The sequence below is a fragment of the Narcine bancroftii genome, chromosome 9, assembly GCF_036971445.1.
Source record: "Narcine bancroftii isolate sNarBan1 chromosome 9, sNarBan1.hap1, whole genome shotgun sequence".
NCBI lineage: Eukaryota > Metazoa > Chordata > Chondrichthyes > Torpediniformes > Narcinidae > Narcine > Narcine bancroftii.
The window spans coordinates 110,833,795-110,860,559 of NC_091477.1; the positions used below are offsets into that span (position 1 = coordinate 110,833,795).

The 26,765-nt window shown below is 42.3% G+C and overlaps 1 protein-coding gene across 1 annotated transcript in view; it reads left to right on the forward strand.

Moving 5' to 3' along the window:
- Nucleotides 1-26,765, forward strand: part of LOC138743606 (collagen alpha-5(IV) chain-like) — a 138,334-nt gene that overhangs the window by 109,497 nt on the left and 2,072 nt on the right. Inside the window, exons 36-51 of the mRNA XM_069899121.1 lie at nucleotides 2,093-2,182; nucleotides 2,448-2,584; nucleotides 5,256-5,382; nucleotides 6,603-6,683; nucleotides 9,536-9,634; nucleotides 12,050-12,100; nucleotides 13,086-13,271; nucleotides 16,223-16,356; nucleotides 17,899-17,968; nucleotides 18,877-18,948; nucleotides 19,905-20,030; nucleotides 20,418-20,516; nucleotides 20,999-21,205; nucleotides 21,728-21,905; nucleotides 24,396-24,510; nucleotides 25,121-25,293. Of these exons, the coding sequence (XP_069755222.1) occupies nucleotides 2,093-2,182; nucleotides 2,448-2,584; nucleotides 5,256-5,382; nucleotides 6,603-6,683; nucleotides 9,536-9,634; nucleotides 12,050-12,100; nucleotides 13,086-13,271; nucleotides 16,223-16,356; nucleotides 17,899-17,968; nucleotides 18,877-18,948; nucleotides 19,905-20,030; nucleotides 20,418-20,516; nucleotides 20,999-21,205; nucleotides 21,728-21,905; nucleotides 24,396-24,510; nucleotides 25,121-25,293 (1,945 nt within the window). The remainder of the gene's footprint in view (nucleotides 1-2,092; nucleotides 2,183-2,447; nucleotides 2,585-5,255; nucleotides 5,383-6,602; nucleotides 6,684-9,535; nucleotides 9,635-12,049; nucleotides 12,101-13,085; nucleotides 13,272-16,222; nucleotides 16,357-17,898; nucleotides 17,969-18,876; nucleotides 18,949-19,904; nucleotides 20,031-20,417; nucleotides 20,517-20,998; nucleotides 21,206-21,727; nucleotides 21,906-24,395; nucleotides 24,511-25,120; nucleotides 25,294-26,765) is intronic.

The window sequence follows — 26,765 nt, forward strand, 5'->3', positions numbered from 1 at the left end:
TCTGGACACGTGTTACAATCAAAGGTAACTTTAATGAACAAATGGGAAGACGTCAAATGATACTTAATTACTCTACTAAATAACTATATAGACATTCACATCAGACCCAGGTTGGACTCCGATACCATGGATGCCTATCTTTGACACGGTATAAGACAAAAAACTATAACAGTGCAAGCAGGCATAAGGCCAATGCTATCACACTCTCCCATACGTGTACACACTTCACAATCCCAATTCACTGAACTAACAGGGGTCCGGCTCTCTACAAGCGCTGATCTATTGTAGTACTGCAGCTCAACTCAGTGTAGTGCACTCCTTGCCCATAACTCTTCCAACCACGTCAACAGAAGCAACCTAGTGCGGAGCAATGTCTGAGACATGGGCCAAGAGGTAGGGAGAGAGAAATGTGGCATGCATTGATGTTTATACTAATCTTAGCTGGGCATCTAACCACTGATGACACTGGATCATTTAAATGAGTTAACGATAAGGTGTGCACTAATGGGTGACCAGAGACCAACCTTGATTGGCAGGTGATGTGACTTGCAATCCACAATGTTCTAGACAGGGAGGCCATGTGTTTCTCTGCATTTCACATATAACAGTGACCTCGGTTGAATTCCTGCTCTAATCTTTGACCAACGTTTTACAGGTGGTGGGGGGGGCGGGGTGGTGGAGAAAGAATGTTATGGTTACTGGTCCACAGAATAGGTGATTGGAGCTGAAATTAAATGACATACCCCCATTTTGATTCTAAATCACAAGTGTAGATTTTTAATGTGACCCACAGAACATGGCATTTTGGATAACATGGATAGCATGAGTGTCAAGTGTACATCAGAAATACTCAGAAAAGACATCAACTCTTGGGTCTTCAAGATCCAGTCGACTCCACATCATAATCAGCACCTGAAGGCAATGCTGCCATCTTGGAAGTGGATAAAAATTGAGGGTACGCCTGAAGACAATGCTGCCATTTTGGAAGTGGATAAAAATTGAGGGTACACCTGAAGACAAATCTGTCAAAAATAATTCTCGTTTAACCGTTTGGACTATATAGCCACTTTTCCACTGGCACCCTGTCCCAGGAATTAATTGGGAATTTATGGGGACAGGGTCCAGTAGAAAAGGAACACTGTCCAAAAGCCAGCATCAAATGACATCATTTCACGCTGGGGATTAACCGCCTTTATCCCTACTCATATCCCCGCCGTTTGCTGACGCCAACGTGCTGATAAAACCAGTGGAAAAGAGACAGCAGAAAGTCGCCCATTTACAGTTGAAGGTATTAAACTCCAATCCCAGGGGTGAGTTGTGTTCAGTGGAAAAGTAATTAGTGTCCCAGTTAAGAGTGGCCCAGTGGAAACGGCACAAAGGACTTATTCCAGGACATTGCACAGCCAATGAAAAAGGGTTTATGTCCCTGGACTGGTTTTGCACTCAACCACCAGCTATTTTGTACTGGAGTTCATACTCTAGTTTATCCATGGACCCAATCCAGACTATATACTATGAAAGGTTAAAAATGGATGGAGTCCAAAGCATCATCAACCAATGCTAACCACTCAATAACATGGACTACGTTGAAACAGTGACATATTTTGGATATTGTAATTGTTTTATTGAAGTGGGAGCATGAATATTTTGCCTCATGAACTGAGTCAAACACAAGCTAATTGTTCAATGAGGTGCCAGTACACTTTATTTTTAAATTTAGACATACAGCATGATAAAAGGTCCTTTTGACCCACAAGCCCATGCCTCCCAATTACACCTAATTGACCTAAAATCCCCAGTATGTTTTGAAAGCTGGGAGAAAAGCCAAAACACCTGGAGGAGACCCACACAGACAGAGGAAGAACATGCGAACTCCTTACAGACAGTCCCAAATTCGAACCCAGGTGACTGGTGCTGTAACAGCACTGTGCTAACTGCGCCACCCTTTATCCAGTATCATCCTGCCTGGTCCTCATAGTATTTTGCTGCATGGTTTTGTAGTAATTTTTTTTCAAAGGTAATAAAAATCATAAGATCATTAATGATCATTCGGCCAGTCTTTTTAATTCATTGTTAAATTTTATCCAATCAGGTCCACCCGGAGATCCAGGTCCATCAGGAAATCTGGGATGTGTTGGAACTCCAGGGGCTTTTGGATCCATGGGTCCATTGGGCCTCCCAGGTAGGTGTTCTGCTGTGATGATGGAGTAAGATGCGTTCCCAACACTAACCCCTGCAAAGACCAATCAGTTAGACTAATTCGGTAGAAAATCCTATCAATTCAGAAAATATGAAATAGAATAGAACATTCTGAAGATAGCAGGTCATGCGGCATCATGGGAGAAAAAAACAGGGGTTCATGTTTTAGGCCGACTGATGTAAGGTCATGTCTCCTCTCCCATTTTTTGTGTTCTCTATAACATTTTGCTTCTTGTGATTTTTGTCAGGTGAGAAAGGAGCAAAAGGATCCCTGGGAGCATCGGGGGCATTGGGCGTTCCTGGGCCAACAGGTCCATGTGGCCCAAAGGGTGAGAAAGGTGAACCAACCATAACCTATGGCCCTCTTGGTGATTCTGGACAAAAGGTAGTCTGATCCTCTTCCTTAAGTTTAACATCAAAGTATTATCTTCCTCAATGATAAAGTTCAAACTAATGTAAAACCCCTGGTATCTGGCACCTTTTGGGATTGGTTGATGCCAGAAAATACATTTCTGGTTCCTTGAGATTGTGTTTTGCATGACTGGCAAACTAACAACGAGGGACGCCAATTTTAAACCTACATATTTATTATCTGTTTATTTCTGTGGTTTTTTTTCCGATTGTTTGAGGCTATCAGTTGCTTGAATTCCAGGTAGTTGGGGTTTTATTGTATGGGTTTTATTGGCAGGAGGTGTCCATCGCACCATAGCATTGATCTAACCCTTGAAGAAACAGCATAATGACAGTGTATACCTCATAGAATCACAAGATCATAGAATCATACAGGTCCTCTTGGCCTGCCTTGTGAGGCTGGCTCTCGGGCCCATCTATACTAATCCCATTTACCTGCATTAGCTGGTATTCCCTCTATGCCTTTCCAGTCCTGACCATGTTCAATTACCTTTGCGTTGAAATTCTATCTGCCTCTACCACGTCCTCTGGCAGCATGTAACCACTCCCACACCTCCCCCCCTCCAGCCCAACTGTGTGGAAAACCTGCCCTTTAAATCACTTTTAAATTTCTCCCCTCTTAAATTAGTTCTCCACTACCCTTTCTTTAGGATAATGATTTTCACTATCCATCCAATCTCTTCCATAATGAACCCTGTCCATCCAGTTTCTCCTTAAAACCACAAGCATCATACTAGTGATCTTCTGCATTCCCTCTTCAACCACATCCTTCCTACAATGTTATTTCTGTAGCTTCTGTCATTACACAATGGTCTGGGGAACCCAAATAAAAATTCTGGCAAATATCGAAACAGTCAAAGGATGAATAAGATGGTTTGCTTCAGTACTGTTAAAATGAGAAGGCAAAAGTGTGATAGAATAAGAGTAATTTTGTCCTTTAGACAGAGTATTTCTGTTGAACACAAAGAGAAAATGCAAAAATTGGTGTAGTTCACCTTGGCATGCAATGGCAGGTCAGTGCAGAGTGCTGGATCTCAGAACCCAGAATGGGGGCACCAACCCCTCTGAGCGGAAAGCCCTGCAAAAGGTAGTGGACACAGCCCAGTAGTACATCACAAGCAAAACCCTCCCCACCATCGAGAAAATCTTCATGGATCCAAACCACCCAGGACGGCCTCTATTCTCACTGCTGCTACCATCGGGAAAGAGATATAGGGGCCACAAGACTTGTACCACTTGGCTCAGGAGCAATTCCTACCCCTCCACCATCAGTCTCCTCAATCAGGTGTCATGCTTTGCACATTATTTATCGTTGAATACTTATTTTCTGTATTGCACAGTCATAATTCTCTCCTTCATATACACATGTTTTCTTGAGTACAGTTTTTGTACAACCATTAAGTGGTAATTCGGCCTGGCCCACAGGAAAAAGAATCTCAGGTTATTATGTGATGTCATATAACCGTTTACAGGGTGGAAACAGCCCATGTTGGCCCTTCGAGTCCGCAACTGTTCACTAGAACAAATCCACTAGCTCAACCCTCCTGCTCTCCGCCTATAACCCTCCAACCCCATGTATGTACTCTGACAATAGATATGAACTTTGAAATTTAAATAAGGAAAGATTCGAAGAAATGTTTCACAACCTGTGAATCAAGCAAGTTAACATTCCCAATATTTGTTTTCAAAAACAAAACACTGCAGATGCTGTAAATCTGAAATTCAATAAAAAAAATACTGGAAATGCTCAGCAGTTCAGGCAGCAGGCAGTGGAGAAATACACAGAGTTAATGTTTCAGGTCAGTGGTAGAGAATCTGAACTAGAACCCTTCATGTCATTTCTCGGATACTCCCTGATCTACTGCCTATTCGGTTTTATTTCAGTTTTCTACTGCCTGCGATAAATAGTTTAATTCTGAGCTAATGAACTTATTTTTGCTTTAAATGTATGGTAATTCTTCAAGCCTAATAGCCTGAATATGCCTGAGATTGTCTGATCTCAGAAGCTAAGCAGGCTCAGACCTGGTCAGTACTTGGAGGGGAGACTGGGTAGGAACACCAGGTGCGGTAGGTTTCTGTGAGAGGCGCAGGATGAAGTGGTGACTCTCTGTCTGCCTTACAGTAGGCAAAGGTTAAAAAAATGTCATGTATGTTACATTCATATTATATGGCGAGCTCTCCACTGGCCACCGTGACAAAGGTGCACCAAAGAAAAGGTACAAGGACTGCCTAAAGAAATCTCTTGGTGCCTGCCACATTGACCACCGCCAGTGGGCTGATAACGCCTCAAACCGTGCATCTTGGCGCCTCACAGTTTGGCGGGCAGCAGCCTCCTTTGAAGAAGACCGCAGAGCCCACCTCACTGACAAAAGGCAAAGGAGGAAAAACCCAACACCCAACCCCAACCAACCAATTTTCCCTTGCAACCGCTGCAATCGTGTCTGCCTGTCCCGCATCGGACTTGTCAGCCACAAACGAGCCTGCAGCTGACGTGGACTTTTTACCCCCTCCATAAATCTTCGTCTGCGAAGCAAAGCCAAAGAAAGAAGAAATGTAGTATTACATGACAATAATGGAACCTTTATCTTTTTATATTCAATTTTATCAGCGTGTTTAATACTAATGTTTTTACTTATGCACCCCAGGGAAACAATGGCCTTTCATTTGGCAGAGGCGTACCAGGACCGCCTGGTTCTCCTGGTAAGCCAGGATCTGAAGGGCTTTGTGGTCCTCCTGGTGAAAAAGGTGACCCAGGCCAGTCAGGTTGTCCAGGTAACTTGCTTTCGAGCAGATTGATATGTTTGCTTCAGCCATTCTTTAGAACTTGCCCAAACTATGTTTACTCTTGGTTAATGACACCTTTGTGACTGAGATCCTGTGTCTTTATTTTTAAAAGCACGTCCAGCATTACCTGCTACACTTAAATACTTAAATCGTGCTTTTAAAACATCCCATCCAAACCTAAACATCCATCACCTACAACATGATCCCATCACCAGACACATCTTCCCCTCGTCTCATGTCTTTGCCTTCTGTGGGATCAGTTCCCTCCATGACTTCCTCATCCACTCATCCCTTCCCACCAATCACCCCCTTGGCACCTTCCCCTGCAGCTGCAAGAAGTGCTCTCACCTCCCTTGCCACCATTTGTGGCCCCAAACAGCCCTTTGAAGTGAGGGAACACTTCACTTGTGAATCTACGGGAGTCATCTACTGCATCTGATGCTCCTTTTGTGGCCTTCTCTATATTGGAGATCACTTTGCTGAGTACTTTTGGTCTGTCTGCAAAAATTACTGGGGTCTCCCAGTGGCCAATCATTTCCATTCTGCGTCACACTCCCGCACTTACATGGCCTCATGAACTGTCAAACCAAGGCCATGTCCGGTTTCTGCTAGCCTACTCTCCCCATTCTCCCTCTCTTTCCCCATCCCTCTGTCTTCTTTCTTCCAGCTAACCACCTCCTTCCCTCTCCATTCACAGAACCATCCTCCCAGCCTTTGTTTTCTGGTGTCCCCTTCTTCCCTTATTCACCTATTACCTCCTGCATGTGGGACTGTGCTCCTCCCCTGACCCTCCCCACCCCCACCATCTCGTTCAGGCACCTGTCTACATTTTGCTTATACCTTGATGAAGGACTCAAGCCTGAAATTTGGTTGTGTACCTTTATCTTTGTTCTATAAAGGACACTCTTTGACCTGCTAAGTTTCTTCAGCTTTGTGTTTTTACTTCAATCACGGTGTCTGCAGACTTTCGTGTTTTACTCCCATCCTAACCTTGCCTATTTTGTTCTCTATTAGCTACTGTTCTTCCCACTCTCCACTCCATCAAGTGTGCTTCCACTGCTTTCCACTAAAATGACTGAGCTAGAAATGATATAGCAAATGTAGCTGAAGACACTCAGCAGAAGACTGAGAAAATGTTCTGTGATTTGCAGCAACTGAAGTCAAGATTCTCCTCTCTATTTGATTCTTTCACTGATTTCATTATGTAGGTTCTGTGGGTCCTAAAGGCAGCAAAGGTCTAGAAGGGAAAATTGGTTTACCGGGAGATTCCGGTGTCCCAGGTCCTCCAGGTAAGGTTTTTATCTTGTATTAATTAATTAATTCAACTAAGAAATATCCAAGATGGAAGCTCTTGACTGATTGGCACTGTTCAGCCATGAAAATTTATCTATTCCTGTCAGTGGGAATTCCACTCCACAACAAGCGAAGTAGGGAAATTTCTGGAGAATTTACTGACCCCTCTGGGCCTAAAGGTAGATAAGTCCACTGGTCCTGATGGAATGCATTCCAGGGTACTGAAAGTTATAATTGATGCGTTGGTGGTAAAATCTTCTCTGGACTCTGGGCAGGTCCAGGTGGATTGGAAGAGGATGAATGTCACGCCACTGTTCAAACAAAAGGATGCAGGAAAAAGCTTAATTTGCGGGTGCAGCAGGCTATCATGAAGACAAATGGAATGTTGGCCTTCATTACCAGTGGGATTGAGTTTAAGAGCAGGGAACTTGATGCTGCAACTGTATAAGGCATTGGTGAAGCCGCATCTGGAGTACTACATGCAATTTTCATCTCCTTTCTTTTTTTAAAATTTTTTTTATTTTTCACACTATAAACCACATTGATCAAGATACATACATTTTCCTTTTCAAATATATAGAGGGTCGTTTTCTCCCCCCCCCCCACCTCTTCCCATCCCACCCTCCCTTCCTCCCCTCCCATCCATTTAAAGTTCAGAATCTAAGATACATTAAACCCGTCAAACAATGTTGTCACTCAATAAAAACAAACAAGAATTTCCACTGAGTCAATTCTTTTCATTCCCTTCTCCTTCTGTCATTTTAGGTGGTAGATGTCCCCTGTAGGTTTTCTCTATTGTGTTTCATGTATGGCTCCCATATTTGTTCAAATATTGTAATATTATTTCTTAAATTATATGTTATTTTTTTCTAATGGAATACATTTATTCATTTCTTTATACCATTGTTGTATTCTCAAGTTATCTTCTAATTTCCAGGCTGACATAATACATTTTTTTTCTACAGCTAGGGCTATCCTAACAAATCTTTTTTGTGCACCATCCAAATCAAGTCCAAATTCTTTGTTTTTTTATGTTACTTAGGAGGAAGATCTCTGCAGTTTTCATCTCCTTTCTTGAGGAAGGATGTACTGGCTTTAGGGGCAGTACATCTCTGGAGGTTCGCCAGAGATGAGGTTGATTCCAGACTTGAGAGGGTTAGCTTGTGAGGAGAGATTGAATGAACTGGGACTGTACGTGCTGGAATTCAGAAGAATGAGAGGGGATCTCAGAAATGTATAAAATTATGAAAGGAATAGATAAGATAGAGGTAGGTAAGTTTTTTTTTACTGGTGGGTGAGACAAGAACTAGGGACCATAGCCTCAAGATTAATGATAGTAGATTTAGGATGGAGGAGAAGGAACTGCTTTCCCAGAGAGTGGGATTCTCTGCCCATTAAAGCATTGGAGGTCACCTCAGTAAATATATTTAAGACAAGATTGGATAGTAGGGGAACTAAGGAATATGGGGAAAAGGTAGGTAGGTGGAGATGAGCCTATTGTTGGATTGAATGGCAGAGCAGGTTTGATGGGCCAGATGGCCTGCTCCTGCTCCTATTTCTTATTTTCATATGTTCTCTTTATTCAATGCTTTCTAAATCTAGAGCCCAGAAAACATTCCATATGATAACAGATTGCACTGTTCCAGAAACTAAGTACAAGTACTTGCTTTTGGGGATAAATCATACAATTAAAAAACACTAAATTATTGGTGGAGCTCAGTGGTCAGACGGCATCTGTGCAGGGAAATGGACAGTCTGTTTCTGGTCGACAAACTGCTTGGGCAGCTTGATTTTTTTTTTGCTCCAGATTCTGGTCTTTTGTGTTTCTATACAATTTAATGTTCCAGATAGCAGGGAAGGAGGAAACTGAGAACTTCAACACACTTAGAAGTATATGGATGTGCAATTGAAGTGCTATAAGCTACAGGGCTGAGAACTGACAAAGAAAAATAAGATTTGGCCAAGTAGCTCTCTCTTTTGACCAGCATGGTGGGTTAAATGGCCTCCTCCTTTGCAATAGTGGGGTCAAAATGGAATTCCTGTATGGATGTTCATGCTTCCAAAGTAAGACAACAATTAGACATATTAATAACAACTGCATATTTTACGATGTAAAAGTGGGTAATTGTGGGTATGCATCAAATTGATGGAACAAGGTTAATTATTTCATTGACAGGTCTTACTGATGGTGATAATGCTTTCTCAAGTGAAGCTGATTCTTTAGAAATAAAATAATTAATTGCCTTGCTAATATTGCAATTGTATAGCGGTTAGCCACCGATCCGGGTTTAAAATCGGCAGTGTCTGTAAGGAGTTTGTTCCTTCTCCCTGTGTCTGCGAGGGATTTCCCCAGGTGCTCCGGTTTCCTCCCGTATTCTGAAGAGGTGCAGGGTTGGTAGGTTATTTGGGCACACACACACACACACACACACACACACACACACACACACACACACACACACACACACACACACACACACACACACACACACACACACACACACACACACACACACACACACACACACTATCCGGAACTTATGGAGATTAGTAGATGCCAGGTAAGTGAATTTTCTGTTTGCTTCAGATTGCGTGTTGCGTGATTGCACAGTTAACCACTAGGGGGCACCATTTTAAATGTCCATATCTTATACCTATTTATTTTCCACGATTTATTTTTGCCAGTTGCTTGAATTCTGGATAACAGGAATTTTACTTTATATTAAAATCGCTCATTGAATTCTTATTTGTGCTATTTTGACACAGTCATTGACTTGTTAAAAGTGTAAGTTATTTGTCTTTATGTAAAGAAATTTTAAAATATTCTTGTTTATGTTGATAAATGCAGGGACAGTAGGAAGGCCTGGTCCTTCAGGAATTACTGGCAGAAAGGGCGATCAAGGTTCTGATGGTATCCCAGGCCCTCTTGGACCAAAAGGAGATATGGGTGAGCACAGTCTGACAAATGTTTTGGCTCACCTTTAAAGATAAATGCTTTCATTTGCATATTCTGGAGAAATTTTCTTTTCCTTCATTCATTCTGGGAGGATGGACAATAAATTTGGCAGGTAGCATGCTTTCATTTAAAAAATATTGCACCCTAATCTTAAATGAAATGACGAATGTTATGGTAACTTAAGGGTCCTCACAAGTAAAAGGTAGCAGGGCGCCACGGTTAGTGTAGTAGGGTGGTGCAGTTAGCAAAACAGCATGGGGTGGTAAGAGTAGTAGGGTGGCATGGTTAGTGTAGTGGTTAGCACAAGCCTGCTGTAGCACCAGGGAGCTGTGTTCAAATCCAGAGCTGTCTGTAAAGAGTCTGTATGCATGCTTGCATGGCTTTCCTCCAGGTGCTCTGATTTCCTCCCACCCTTCAAAACGTATGGAGGTGTAGGCCAATTGACTGTAATTGGGCTTGTGGGCCAGAAGGGCCTTTTACCATGCTGTATGTCAAAATTAAATTAATAAATTAAGTAAGTGCCAAGAAGATAGAAATCCCCATCTCACTATTGATGATGAAATTCTGAACGAGCTGTCACTGAGAACATCCACTTCTGAAAGGTCATTGTCCAGGGTCACTTGAACAGCATCATTTCTGTAGAATGCCATTGCCAATTTTCAGATGGTAAATATAAAATGATTTCCAATGAATTACCAAATAATGTGCTTGAATTTTGATGCTTATTAGTTCTTAATTATTTATTTTTATTTCCTTTGCATTCTAAGATCTTGGTCCACATGCTGACCCATGAATGTGATTAACATGAATGCTTAGGGTCCAGGTTAATGGTTCATTAAAGTCAGGATCTGAAGGAATTTGAGTAACTCTGCTACATCCTGCTGAGTTCCTCCAGCAGATTATAAAACACAGAATTTTGTGGACACTGGGGTCGAAGTTAAAAACACATAATGCTGGAGAGACTCAGCAGATCAAACAGGGTCCTTTATGTGGCAAAGGCAGAGATACAGAACTGACGTTTCGGGCTTGAGTCCTTCATCAAAGTATGAGAAAATGCGGTGAGCGTTAGAATTAAAGAGTGGGACGGGGGCTGGCAGGGCAGGATATGATAGGTAAAGGGGAACAGCAGCACCGAGGGGATTGAAAGGCAGGGCCATATATGTGGGTGAAAGAACTGAAAAGGCAGGAAATGGGGGAAGGGAAGAATAGGCAAGCAGGTTTAATGGAAAGCAGAGAAGTCAATGTTCATACCATATGGCTAGAGGGTGCCCAAACGGAAAACAAGGTGTTGTTCCTCCAATCTGTGGGTGGTTAGGGTGGGACAGTACATAAGGCCATAGACAGACATGTGAGCATGTGACCATGGGAGTGTGGCCCAGAATCAAAGTGGTTGGCCACTGGGAGGTCACTGTGGTTGCAGACAGAGAGGAGGTGCTGAGTGAAGTGATCTCCCAGTCTGCAACCAGTCTCTCTGATGTAGACAATGCCACAATGGGTGCACTCGATGCAGTAAATAGTCCTCTGGATATACAGGTGAAGTGTTCCTTAACATGAAAGGCCTGTTTGGGGCCCCGGGAGGAGGTGTGGGTGCATCTCCTGAGGGCACAGGGGAAGGTGCCATAGATGCGATGGGTGGGGAGGGATGAGCGCACGAGGGAATCGCGGAGGGAGCAGTCCCCGCGGAAGGCCGAGAGAGGAGGACCAGGAAAGATGTATCTAGTGGTGGGATCCTGTAGTAAGAGCCAGAAATTCTGGTGAATGATATGTTGGATATGTGATTTCATCTGCCATAATTTCTGGCACCTACTACTGGTACCGCCCTACCAGCCTCCACATCCAGCACATCATCTGCTGTCATTTCTGACACAGGATCCCACCACTAGACACATCTTTCCTACTCCTCCTCCTCTCTGTGACAGCAGAGTCCCAGCTCCCTGCGATGAGACATCACAGGCACCAGACCACTCCATCGAGGACATCTACATGAGACAGTGTCTTAAAAATTCAGCCTCTATCCTCAAAGGCCCCCACCACCCAGTCCATGCCCTCTTCACTCTGCTACCATTGGGGAAAAAAGTACAGGAGCCTAAAGACGAGCATCCAGAAGCACAAGGACAGCTTCTTCCCCGCTGCCATCAGATTCCTGAATGATCAATGAACCAAAGACACTCCCTTACTTTTTGTGCTCTACTACTTTTAATTCTTTTTTATTTATAGTAATGTTGTAAGATGGTTATAATGAATGTTCGATTCATGATGCTTCCGCAAAACACTGAATTTCATGACTTGTCCATGAAAATAAATTCTGATTCTGATGCTAAGCATGCAGTCTTTAAAGCTTTGATAGTCCAGTTGTTTCTCAATCTAAATAAGATAATTTTTTTCTCTCTATTGATTGTTATGCAGGACTTCCAGGAAGAGGAGATAAAGGGCAAGATGGCCCTTCAGGTCCATCAGGTTAGACTATATGCGTGTAACAGTGCACCAAGTACAAAACTCAGTACATGTTGGTAGCAGGGAACCTCCCACATTGTAAACAAATACCGAAAATATTATTGGTTAATTTGGAATGTTTTCAGTTATTAATATGGTCTGACAGATTAGATTCTCACTGCTGAAACATGCTCAGAAGATGGTTCAAGGTTCCTTTGTTGTCATTAAATAAAACCAGTGCATTATTACACAATATTTGCTTTGTCTGCCTTATGGCAGACAGATGTGCCATCAGCAGGAACTGTCTGGAGCGCCTCTTAAAGTCAGAGAAAGGGAAGCAAAAGAGAGTCACTGACTGTCCGTGGATTCACCTCCAGCGCTGCCACAGCCACATAAGAGTCCAGTCCAAACCATCAGCAGCCCGAACTCCAGATCCAAACTTCCGACACAATCAGGAACTCTTCGGTTCCCTCGGCGCCCTCTTAGTGTCCCAGTTCCAATCCCTGGTACCCCTTCATCCAGTCTCAAGCCTGTCTCCACAGCCTGGTGTGAATCACAGTCGCCCGCAGCCTGTGCAGTTTCCTCGCCTCAAGTTGCCAACGGCCTGTGTATTCTTCAGCCACAGAACCCCGCTCTGGTCGAACGCCATGTCCCACTGGTCACCTCCTCTGCTTTTCCTTCTTAAACGTGGGGGTGTTCTCCCCATTTTCTCATGCTCTGCTTTTCTGGAGTTTGCAACTTCTCGTGGCTATTGCTGATATTGGTGCCACCATCTTGGGCGCAGAACCCATGGTCGCAGAATTTTTTAACCAAACCACCGTCGGCTCCATTAACAGGTTGCTCTAAAGCCTGTATGGAGCTGGCAGCTGTCAGACGGGGCAGTTGATCCCATCGGAGTGCTACGTCTCAGCTCCCCACTCTCCGTAGGTCCACACCAGTGGCAGTGCTGTCATTATCCCAGCAGGATTTAAAAAATGTTGGTAATTAACATTAGGCTCAATTAAAACAGGTGCCAAAGGAGATATGGGACCCCCTGGTGATGATAATGAAGAGGGGCGTCCTGGTCCAAGTGGTGATCCAGGTTGTCAAGGGCCACCTGGACCTCCTGGTGAACCTGGACCAACTGGTCCTGCCGGAATGAGTATTCAAGGTGCCAAAGGAAACCGGGGACCTCCAGGCTCTCCTGGGACAGCAGGTAAACTTTAATTGTGTTTCAGTTGTACAAGATGTTGGTCAAGCCACATGTGGAGTATTGGGTGCAGTTCTGGTCACGCTTCTGCAGAAAGAATGTCATTAACCTGGAAAGGCTATGCCAAAGATTCACCAGGATGTTGGAAGATTGTTAACTAATTTTCAAATTAAATTCACAGTATGTGCCTTATATGTGGCCAGGAAATGCATTGCAGTAACATGGAAATCTGACTCCCCTCTCCTCATTGAAAGGTGGTCTTCAGAAATTAACAGCAGCATTGCTCTTGAAAAGATCACATATAGTCTTAGGAGGGGATATAATCTGGCAGCCTTATTTAGAACATAGAGGCACCTCACTGGCGCCACCACAGGGTCACAATCGCTACTGACTAGCCAGTAGACCTCTAAAGATTAGAACATTGTGGTAATATCATGTGTTCTACTGGACCAACTGACAATGGGATTTTTCTTTTTTGTATCTTTCTGTTTGATTGGACTTGCACAGAGGGGAGGAGGGTGGAGGAGTGGGTTTTCTTGACGATGTATATTTTGTATGGTTGTTGATTGTTAAATATACAAAATGATCAAATAAAATTTTACAAAAAGAATGTTCCCATGACTGGAGAGCTTGAGATACAAGAAGAGGCTAGATAGGCTGACACTTTTTTCCTAGGAGCGTAAGAGGCTGAGGGATGACCTAAGCAGTATATAAGATCACAAAGGTCACAGATAGAATGGATAGTCATCAAATTTTCCCCCAGGATAGGGGAGTGAAATTCTTAGTTTTAAGGTTGAAGGGAAAGGTTTAAAAGGGATCTGCAGGGCAACTTTAGGTGTGTGGTGGAACCTGTAGAGACAGGAACAATCATATCATTTAAAAGACATTTGGATAATATGCGGGTAGGGAAGGTTTAGTGGACTGATCACAAGCAGGAGAGACTAGCATCGGTAGACATGAAGGAGTTAGGCTGAAGGACTTGTTTCTATGCTGAATAACTCTGACTCCAATCCGTAATGAAATATCATCTATGAATGGGCATGAGGAAAGTTAAGCCACAAGGATTCATGTTTGATATTAATCCTTTACTAATCACAGAGTACTTAAGGCATAGGGAATACTTAAGGTGGTATATGAGTGTAAAGAAAAAGTTTGAAAACTACTGTCCTAGGTCAACCTTCTAGAACCCTGATTTCCCCCACTTCCAACTTTAATGGAGGTCTAAAAGACAGGATACATCCTACTTGTTTGGTCAGATTTAACTTGTGTTGGACATGCTTTCTGTGTTTTAAAAGCCTAACAGATTAAAAACCTGGGAAGGGTTGGATCCACAAGTATAGGAGTTCACTGTTAATAGTCGCTAATAGTCCAAAAAGAGCAACAGTTTGACACGTTATCAGCCTTCTTCGTGCCTCAAGCTCCATCCACCTTTGTGTGGTTTTCCCTCCAGAAAGCCTTTGGGAAAGATTTTCATTAACCAGTTTCAGGTGAAACCTCTCTAAACAGGTCCCAGAAAATGTTTTTGATTTGGTGTTTGCTTTTAAGACTAAGCCCAATAGGATCATTTGGGTAAGTATCCAAATTAATAACAAAGCTAGGGTTTCCAATTAATTCAGTTGGTTGTGTAAGAGTTTCATACTTTGTGTTTTTATCGGTTCTTATAATTCAGCAGATAAATGGTCTTTGAATAATGAGTGAAACATACCAAATAAACATTTGCAGTCAGGACATCATGTTGATTAAATATTATATCAGATCAGTGAAGTTATTAAAACTATTGGCACTTCAGCATAAAGTCAAACAATATTCCCTTTTGAGGCAGCTTTCTGAAACCATTCCAGAAAAGTAGTTTCATACTCCAACTTGCAAAATTTACAAATATAAATGCAATTTTTTTAAAAATCAAGATTGCATGAAGTCACTTCCTTGGAGGACCTTTCCCAATACACTAATATAGTGAATAAACTACGTCAGATTTCTACTTCCTCAGAAGTTTGCAGAGGTACAGTATGTCGACAGAAACCTTAGCCAACTTCTGTAGATGTCTAGTGGAAAGTGTGCTGACATGCTGCATCACAGCCTGGTATAGGAGCACCAATACCTCTAAGGAAAGCCCTGCAAAAGGTAGTGGACACAGCTCAATACATTACTGGCAAAATTCCCCCCAGTATCGAGAAAAACTACAGGAAACACTGCCATAGGAGAGCAGCAGCAATCATCAAGGAACCATGCCTGACAGGAAAGAGGTAGAGGTGCCACAGGACTCGTACCTTTAAGGACTCTTATTTTGCGCATTATTCGTTATTCAATGTTTATTTTTTTTCTGTATTGCACAATTTCCATTTCTTTCTTTGTTTACATTTATCTCTTGTGTATTTGTAACTTTTTTCTTGTGTACAGTTTACAGTTACTGATAAATAGAAATTCTGCCTGGCCCCCAGAAAAACGAATCTCACGGTTGTATGTTCTCTGACACTAAATCTGAACTTTGAACTAAAGCTGGAAGAAATAAAGTTTTAAATACTGTTAAATCCCAAGATCTTGTTGAATAAAGCAAACTGCTGGAGGGATTCAGCAAGTCAAGCTATATCTATGGAGGAAGAGGGATGATCCTGATGCAGGGGTTGACCATCTGCCTTTCCACATGCTGCCTGACTCACCAAGTCCCTTCAGCTGCCTGCTTTTTTTTGCTCCAGATTCCATTGTCACAACATTTTGTTGCCATTGATTGCATTTACTCGGAATGATCATATCAGAAGTTCCATCAGCGGTGTAAATGCTGGTTTCATTGGTTCTATGGAGCTAATCAAGGTCATGGGAACAATGGATCATTTAAATTGGGTTGTTAATATTTTGATCTTTTGCATGTTAAAGGCGGCAAGATCATTTAAATCCGTTCAAGGTTTGCAATGTTTTACAAAGCTATTTTCTGATGGGTACCCTTCCTCTACCTTTAGGGATCTGTGGACAAAAAGGTTTGCCTGGACCACCTGAACAGGATTGTCCAAAGGGAGATAAGGGTTTACCTGGTATCCCCGGAATCCCAGGTAATCCAGGTGACAGAGGGGACGCAGGTGTGCCAGGACACCCGGTAAGGAGATTCCAACATTGCTTTGCCGTTTTACTGAATTGAATTGTTTATTGTTGCTCATATCAATAATACGTGCTATCCAGGCAAGTCAACCCATATTAAGTACAACAGGTAGTGCAATTTTAAAAAGCAGGGTGTATTTTTTTTTAAGTAAGTCAAAGAGTGCAGGGTATAGTGTTACAGTTAGCAATGAAAGGGCATAATCTTTTACCAATGAGAGGTCCATTGATGATAGCTGATAACAGCAGGAAATAAATTGTCCTTGAATCTGGGAGTGAGCATTTTCAAGCTCCTGTATTTTCTGCCTGACAGAAGGACAAGAAGAGTGTGACCAGTGTGGGATGGGTCATTCCATAGGTTGTCAGTTTTCCCGAGAGAGTGAGAGATATGGACAAGTTGTGGGGGCGGTGAGGGGGTAGATGGTTTGTGTGATGGACTGTGCTACATACTTTTCTCATGATGGAAGAGCTAATTCCTTTGGCTTGTTCAAGGTGAGGCAAAGGACATGGTGATTGACTTTTGTAGTACAGAAGAAATTTGCATCATAAAGAGGCACTTAGTGTTGCAATGGGGTACTTACATTCTTAGAATCAATTGTAGAGTAATCAGTAGTTATTTTAATACATGAATCCAACTGGTGAAAAGTTACTGGTGAAATATATCCACTTTTCTGATTGGATCTCAGTTGAATACACAATATAAAGCCCTTAATAAGTCAACAGGTAGCAGTAAAGGGGAAGATTTCTTCTCTGAACATTGGTCAGAAAAATCCATCCAAATAATTTGAGTAATTGTCAGAATGTGAAGTCTTGTGAAACTTGACCAGATTTCTCATGGCCACCCTTCGCCATTCCTGGTGATCTCCCACATAGTCTTAACCCTCAAAGACACAATCACTCACTTCATTCATCTTACAGTGGTCTCTCATTTCCCCCCCCCCCCCTCCCCCCTCCACTATCCAAGTCTAATCTGTCGCTCTAGTTCTCCCTTCACACTTCCTCTCGGATGCCTGGAAATGTTACCAAATCTTTCCTTCTCTGCACAGAGGCTATCCAACCTTTCCTGTCTTCCCATGACCTACGTGTGTTGTGCTCCAGTTACCCCCATCCTCAAAAACATGAGGTTGTTGGATTAAATGGTGTAATTGGACGGCATGGGTTGCATGAGCAGAAGGGTCTTCTACCATGCTCTATTGTTAAAATTACAAAATAAAACCTGCATAATAAGTTCCTGCTACTAAATTTGGCTAGACCTGTTTGTTACCAACCTTGCTGGATTTTACCCCTGTCTCTATCCCAGGTGAAAAAGTAGATGCTATTTTGATATATCATATGAAACACAGCATTTACACATTCACAGCAGTTTTCTTTGAGAGTTCAAGGATGTGGGAAGAATATGTAATCATCTGAAGTGGAGTCAATAGTCCATGTTCAATTCAACGTGGAGAATCACAACTTTATGATGTAATTTATAGGTGATCCACCCACGTCAGTGAGCAAAAACATTAACAACTTTATCTCCTTTCTCATGTCAATTCTACAGGGAATCCCTGGTCCTTCAGTTCCAGGTTCCAAAGGCAACCGGGGATTTATTGGTACTCCAGGATTCCCAGGTATTGCTCAAGAATGTTTATTCTTCCTGTTAAAAGTAATATTGTTGTAATTTTAAATAAATATGGCAGACCCCATCATAAATTTGAGGGATTCTGCTATGTGATTGAATTGAGAATGGAAATGAACTTTTCCATACCACAGGACAATTATTTTCATCATGAACGTTTACCTCAAGTAGAGGTCATCAATTTTGTTGTGTTTTCTGTTATTCACCTGAGACCTGGCCATCACCACCAAGGGCAGCTTTTATTGTCTATTCATTTCTAATTGCTCTTGTCCTGGATGAAATGTAAGATAATTTTGGAAGTCTACTGACCACATTTGCTTCCTTAGAAACACAGACATCCTTAGAAAACAATGAGATGCTGGAGGAACTCAGTAGGTCAGGCAGCATCCATGGGTAGAAATGATCAGTCAATGTTTTGGGTCAGGATCCATGTGGATGCCACCTTCCCCCCTCCCTCTTGTTCTCCCCCTCCCTCTTGTTCTCCCCCTCCATCTTCTTTCCCTCAGCTCTCCACCCCTTCCCTCTCTATTCACAAAACAATCCCTCCTCCCCCTTCTTGCTGCTATGCCCTCTCTCCCTTTTCCACCTATTACCTCCTGTCTTTGGGACCGTGCTCATCGTCCCCAAGCCTCCCCCCCCCCCCCCCACTTTACCTTTTTGTTTGGATGCCTGCTGACATTTTTCCATACCTCAAGCCTGAAATGTCAGTTATGCATCTTGATCTTTGCTATATAAAGGATACTGTTTGGCTTGCTGAGTTTCTCCAGTATTGTGTTTTTACCACAAGCTCACAGTCCAACAGGTCAGGTCAGAATGAAAGTGGCAAGTAACAAAGCTCTTTTGGCCAAACAGCCCATTTCTGTGTTGTATTTTTTATGTAATTCTCTTTTTTTGCTGCAGGTATGCAAGGTGACAAAGGGGCTCGGGGGCAGATAGGAGATTCTGGTCCACCAGGACTAATTGGACAGCCAGGTAACTTCACAGATGAATGAACGTGAAGATTGGGGGAGACTATTAAAGTCACTGAATCATAAACTGAAACAGGTTGCAAGATATTTTGAGGACTGATATGAGGAATCTTGGAATTAAGCAGAGTTAACCCATGGCATTCCTCAACATAGGCACCAGCTGGGCTTTGTTCAGTGCCTGTTCATTTGTATTCTTGTTCTTCATTGGCTTAAGGTCTCAGCATGGGGTGTTCAGTACAACGGTTATCAGTTCCCAAATGATGGGCAATTGCTGGCTTCTCTCGATGAACACCAATAAGGCATTGATCCTACCTCGTATTATGACCTCTTCAGAGACTTTCAAATTGTGAAATTTATTCTCTGATCTCTTTTAGACCCACATCTTTGTTTCAATTAGCTGTATTTTCCAATGAACAATGTTTCCATAATCTCCATTGATCAAGGTCAAATTCTGGTTTGTTGGTAATTAAGCATTAGTGGAGATCCAGGCCTTGCACTCATCCAATTATGGTGAAAAATTAGCATCTCCTTGAGCATAGCGAAAAAGTGAATAAAAATGTTGCTTGTTGTAATGACAGAGTGCTAGTGATCCTCCTGGCCACTAGAGGGAGTCGGAGACTGGTTGCAGCTTCAGTTGGATTCAAGATGGATGCCTCCACGTAGTCGTGAATTAGTTCTTTAGTTAATAAGATAACGTATAACAAAAGAAACATCACATTGTGTCCCGACACTTGTTTGGACACCTACCCAAATTTTGTCCATACCTTGATGAAGGGCTCAAGCCCAAAACATTGGTTTTGTATTGTATTATTTGCTATATAAAGTACACTGTTTGCCCTGCTGAGTTTCCCCAGCTTTGTGTCTTTACTTGAACCACGGTGTCTGCAGACTTTAATGTTTTACTTGTCTCTTTTTGGAATTGTTTCTTCTTTTCCTATAAATGATGATGTTCGTACATAGGTCCAAAAGGGTTCCCTTTCATTGTCGGTACAATACCCACAAAGGGTGACCAGGGATTTCCAGGTCTACCCGGGCCTGATGGGGAATGTGGGAGTCCTGGACCTCCTGGCCTACCTGGACGCAACGGTATGTTCGAAACTCTCGAAGAAATGCTCACTGCTTGATGTTTGACAAAGAACTTATTTTGTACAGTGGGGGGGGGGGGGTGGAATTAACCAATTTAGCATGGCTGTCAGATGTAAAAAGTGGAGGAAAGCACCTTTAAGAATTATAGTACAGTATGAGACAACAGTGTAGGTGTTGCTTCAAAGATAACAGAACTTGTCTGCCTTTGTGGACTGACGCTGTCTCTCAGCACATTTTCCTTTTAATAAGCATCCATTTATTAATTTTAATCACCAACTATTTTCCAGTATATTACAGAAAAATGCTGAGGGGTTTAACCATTCTACTGCCATTCCCAGAATCAAAATGTGATTTAAAACAATATTTTCTTGTTTTGTTTATACCTAGGAATGCCAGGACGGCCTGGTCTATTTGGACGTAATGGGAATCCTGGAGGCATAGGATGTTCAGGAGCAAAGGGATCCCCAGGATCTGATGGACAGCAAGGTAAACCAGACAAGTGTTTCAAATAGTTCGTAATTAATTCCCACAGATCTTTCCTATTGATGTAGAAGAAAACAATGATATCCTTGTATAGGATATCATTTTTACTACTCCCCTTGCCAGCCTTAAGTCTTTATTCTGATGCCTTCCTGTTCATTGCTTAAACCTTGAAGAAGGGCTCAGGCCTGAAACGTCGGTAATATATCTTTACTTCCTATGGATTCTGCGGAGTTCTTTCAGCATTTCTGTGATTTTACTACAATCACAGTGTCTGCGGACTTTCGTGTTTAACAATGATGGAAGTGCCAAGACTTTTGATATTGTCTTTTTAACATTACATCCATTAAATTTGATCCTATCTTTGAAAGCCATTGGCATATTTTTAAATAAGCATAATAGATGAAAATGTTCTCATCAGAACTCTGGCACTGCTTCAATTGAGACAATGTCAAATGGAACAAATTATACTTTTTATTTAAAATTAGGACTGAAGGGGTTTCCAGGGCCAAAAGGAAAGCAAGGAATTAAGGGACATCCTGGTTCATCAATATCGATTATGCAAGGTTTCATCTTTACAAGACACAGTCAATCCAGAGAGATACCACTGTGCCCAAGTGGCTCGAAACAGCTCCATATTGGCTACTCTCTCCTCTTTGTGCAAGGCAACAGACATGCACATGGGCAAGATTTAGGTATGCCGACCACTCTAGTGATTGTTATAGATGAGCTTCAAATTATTTAAGGTTCATTAATATGATGATGTGAATTAGATGCATTAATTGCATTTGTATTAATGTAACATAACGTAGGATAAACAAAAACATTTGACCAATTATTTCGGGGCTCTTTCAAAAGTCGATTCAGTTGGTGCAATTCCTCGTATCTCTGCAGTAGATGTATTTTGGTCTTTGAAGTGGAACTTGAAACACTTGAGTCAGCTTTGAAAATTAAAACAACTGAGCCAGAACAAAACATTCCTGATTTGTTAGTGAATAATGCTCATATTTTCTGATCCTACATAATGGCAGGAGAGCCAACAGCCTCCAGTTTGAGACTGGGCATTGATTTTGCAATTTCATGACCAAAGAAAACCACATTTCACCTTGATATTTTGGAGGAATACTTCAATGGTACAATACACTGTTCCACATGTTATACAAATCCAATATAATGGATCCACATTTTATTTTAATCTTTATTTCTGTGGCTTTCAGGAACAGCTGGTAGTTGCTTACCAAGATTCAACGTGATGCCATTTTTGTTCTGTAGCACAAATGATATCTGTAACTATGCATCAAGAAATGATTATTCTTATTGGCTGTCAACTTCAAAACAAATGCCAATGGACATGGCTTCAATCAAAGGAGAAGAGCTGCAGTCATTTATAAGCAGGTACTGGCTTCATAAATGAATCTGTGTACCCCTTTGAAGAAATTTATGGATGTTATCTGCAATCAGAAAAATTGTAAATGCAGCCTAGAGCTCGTGAGTTAGCCAGTGAATTGTTTGACCCCTTTAATCAGTTTCAGATTCATTCCCTGAAAGTATAGAGACTACCGGTAAGTTAGTAAGGGTAACAAGGTGGGAGGTTTTTATTTAATTTAGATTAAATTTAGACATACAACACGGTAACAGGCCCTTCCAGCCCATGATCCTGTGCCGCTCAATTGCACCCAATTAGCTTACAACCCCCGTACATTTTGAAGGGTGGGAGAAAACTGGAGCGTCTAGAGCACACATATCAAACTCTGGCCCGCGGGCCAAATTTGGCTCGCGATATAATTATATTTGGCCCGCAAGATCATTTCAAAAATGTATTAGAGGTGGCCCGCCCTGCAGCGAGAGCCGATGCTGTTTTTTGGTAATGTCACCCCCACCATCCTCCCACTTCATTGCACATCCTTCCCCATTGTAACACGAGAAATTGTAACACGAGAAGTCTGTCCATGTCATCAGCCGGCAAGCCAGTTGGAAGGCTCCCCGCACAACCAGTCACTTCTCCCACCTGTCGAGCGGTGCAGCGGATGGGCGAGCGCCTGTCATTTCCTGTCGGCGCGACGGGCATGGCAGGCTGCGCATGGCCCCCGGCCAGCGCGAGCCCCGCACGACTAGCACCGGACAGCCCTTCCACAGCACGAGCGCACTTCTCCCAGTCGCCACGGCCTTCAGCGCTTGCACCCGTGCGGACCCCAGGGATGGCTGGTTCGGCCCTGCACGTAAAGAAAGAGATGGTGGCTGTCCACAAAGGCTGATCGGCAGCGCGCTGGGCCTGAGTGGGTGGGTAAGCAGGGGTGGGTAGAGGGTGTAGGTGAGGAGTAATGGGCAGGGGAAGTTATGGTGGTGCGAGGGGCAGTTAGAGGGAGGGATGAGTAGAAGGAGGGGTGGATAGGGAAGAGGTAAAAGGGGAGGGGCAGGGCAAGTGGGGAGGAGTGATTAGAGGGTGAGAGACGGGTAGAGGGAGGAACAGGTTGAGGGGAGAGGCAGTAGAGGGGCGTGTATAGGATGGGGTGGGTAGAGGCAGAGCGAGTGGAGTGAGGGGTGAGTTGAGGTTGGGTAAAGGACTGGTCAGGTAGAGGGATGGTGGGTCGAGGGTGAATAGAGGCCTAGAGCCTGAGGAGTGAGCAGGAAATGCTGAGTCCTGATGCAGGCCAAAATGGACACAGCCTGTGAATGCTGACGACATCTCCACAGGGACCAAATAGGTTACCCTCAGGTCAAGCAAAGGGTGAACTTGAGCTACCTACTCCTGACCTGTAACATTATCCTCCTAAAGTTATATCCTAAAGTTTAACATTACATATGTTGAAAGAAGAGAAAACATGCAGATGTTGTTGAAAATTTTCAATAAATATTTAGTTCGGCCCTCGACTTAGTCCAAGTTTTTAATTTTGGCCCTCGTGAATTTGAGTTTGACACCCACGTAGACACAGAGAAGACATACAAACTCTTTATCTCTGTAACAGTGTCGTGTAACCACCTCCCTAAATGTGCTGCTGATGCCTGGAGGAAAAAAAAAATCAATATTTCCATTGCTGATCCCTTAACGTGACCAAAACTAAAAATATGTATATTAAAGCGTGGAGTGAGGAAAGGATTAGGTTCCGAATGGTTGACACTTGTATTCTATTTTCCCAATAGTAACCTAAAAATTCATGAAGGAGAGATTAACACTGCCAGAAAAGATGGTGGAATCCAATACAATTTAGAGTCCGAATTTATTGTCATGAAATTCAGTGTTTTGCGACAGCGTCACAGTACCAAATATTCATACTATAACCATCTTACAACATTAATATAAATATTTTAAAAATAAAAATAGCAGTGCATGAAAAGTAAGGCAGTATCTTTAGTTCGTTGATTATTCAGGAATCTGATGGCAGTGGGGAAGAAGCTGTCCCTGTGCCTTCGAGTGCTTGTCTTTAAGCTCCTGTACCTCCTTCCCGATGGTAGCAGAGTGAAGAGGGCATGGCCTGGGTGGTGGGGGTCTTTGAGGATAGAGGCTGATTTACTACAATTACAGAAGCATTTGGATAGAAACTTAAATAGGCAAGGCTTAAAAGGAGATGGTCTGAATGTTGAGATTAGTATAGATGGGCAAAATTGTTAGCAATGCTATGGTGAGGTTGAAGAGCCTGTTTCTGCTGGTACAACTATTATGACTTAATATAAGAGGACCTGATTTAAAAATGAATGTTTGCTGCTCTCACAGAATTGAATTTTCACTCATTGATATGAAATTAGTACTCATAATTCCACCATGTTTATACACCAAAAAGGTACAAAATAATTTGAACTAATTTTACAATTTGGGTTAAGAAACTCTGTCTCAAAGGAAGTGCACTATGTCTAAAGCTTTTGCTAATAATGTGTCTCATTGTACAGGTGTGTTGTTTGTGAAAGTTCAGCAATGGTCATAGCTGTGCACAGTCAAACTGTTCAGATCCCACCTTGCCCAAGAGGCTGGAGATCCTTGTGGATTGGCTATTCATTTGTAATGGTATGTACATAAAGGACTGCCACAGCAACAATGGAATCCATACTCTGGAAGAAACAAAGAAAAGTGTTGGGTCCCCCTATTGCTTACAATTTACCATCACAACTTGAATATGATTGTCATTTAAATTGTAATATGGCATGCTCATGAGGGAGAGCAATGAAATAAATCTGACATTTTAAGCTCTGGAACAATTTTTCTATTCACCTGTATTGATTGGTCTCTGAAGTTTCTTATTTGATCTCTCTCTGTGCTTTTATGGAATCTTGCTCCCTGCTACTTGCCTTATAACACCCACTGTTACACCAAACCATGCACAAGAACAGGAAAAGTTCCTTAACAAGTTTGGTTTTTTTTTTCTGAAAGCCTGGAAATGCTTCTCTCTTCCCTTACAATCTCACTGGGTTTTACTTCCCCGTGGTTATTAGACTGCAAGATATTGTGGAACGTTAACCCTTTTCCCTTCTGCGGGTATCTGAAGAACATTAGACAAGCAAACCCTCCTTCCCTCTTCCAGCTTAATCTGCTTCTTGATCCTGAAACTATTTTCTCTGATCTGTACTTTTGTGAATATTTTTTATTTGAAATGTGTTTTGCTCCCTTCTTCCTCTAGCACAGAGGCTCAGGTGCCGAGGGATCAGGTCAAGCTTTGGCTTCACCAGGATCGTGTTTGGAAGAATTTCGTGCTGCACCTTTTATTGAATGTCATGGGAGAGGGATGTGCAACTATTATGCAAATGCCTACAGTTTTTGGCTGGCAACACTGGATCCTTCACAGATGTTCAGGTATAAGCTTTGCACTTCAGAAAGGTTCAGTATGATTGCTAGATTTGAATTGAACTTATTCCCTGCAGCTTCCATGCTTGAAATTGCAAATCTAAACTCTTCCTGTGATGCTATCGCTATATTTGATTCATAATTTTTTGAGAACCAGATATTAATTTCAATGTATGTGTGAAGTTGATTTAGCACCCATTTATATATTTTTTGGCTAAAAAAAACAGATTGGTTGGATTATATACTTCCTCAGTCAACATTGCAAGGCATCTGCCAAGCACTGACCAAACCCAAGTCTTCACAGCAGTGCACTCAGTACTGATCCATTGTTCTCCAGCAACCTTCAGATTGGAAAGCATTAGTATATTACCCTTGATCAGTAGGCGGCAAACTGTTGAACATACCTTTCGCTTGAAAGTGACAGACATAGAGAAGTTCATTGCCATAATCAGGGAGATACTATTCCTTGTCCTGATCTGTTTGCAGCCAGTGAAAAATTTCAATGAGGAGATTCATATTAATGTTCAGACATTGTTTTCAATGATCTCTCTAATGTTTGGAACAAAGAATTGCTCTATGAACTTCTGAGTGGGTACGGCCTCCTACTGAGCTCTGTTAATCAGTATTTGGTCCTGTTCTGCTCATTCTTTCAGAAATGCTGGGCTCTAAGGTGGGATGCTTTCTAGTGTCTGAAAACAACATTTATACGGAAGCTGCAAAGTTAGGATGCTCCTTCAGTAACTACTCCCCAACTCCCTGCGTTCCAGAAAAAAGCCAAACACTTGTACAATTGTAACAATTATAGTCAATCAGGGGCTTGTCTTCAAGAAGTGATCAAATTTAGTTGGGATAATGAAGTAAACACAGTGATTATGTGGTCAATAGTGTAAGGTTTAAACGACAGAGAGATGCTTCATCAAGTTTAAGTTCATTGTCACATATACCGAGATGCAGTGATAAAAGTTTGTTTTGAAAGCAGACCAGCTAGACTTCTCAAACATCGTAATAGCAAGTGAGACCATTACAGAAGTGCAGGGAGGGAGAGGGTTAGAGAGGGAGGGAGATCAGATGGTACAGAGAAAGGATAACACAATTTTATTATTGTTAGATTCATTCAGGAGCCTGACAATAGCAGAAAAGAAACTGCCCTTGAACCTGGAGGTTGCATGATCTCATGAATGTTTTTTTCTCAATGGAAGAGGGTGAAGAGAGTGTAGCTGGGATGGAATGAGTCTTAATATGATGGCTGCTTTTCTAAGACAACTTAGAGGAGAGAGGGGAGTTATGTGTGACTGCCTGAGCTGTGTTCATGACCTCTAGTGATACTGGTGTCCAATCATGTTCATTGATGTCACAATGTCCCTATTCTGCATTTTTCTGGCAGGCTTCCACTGTATATACACTAAAGATGTTTGGTGTAGCTTTTCAATTCAAGTGACCCTTCAAATGTGTGTACTCTTTTGAAGTTTTAAGTAAAACTC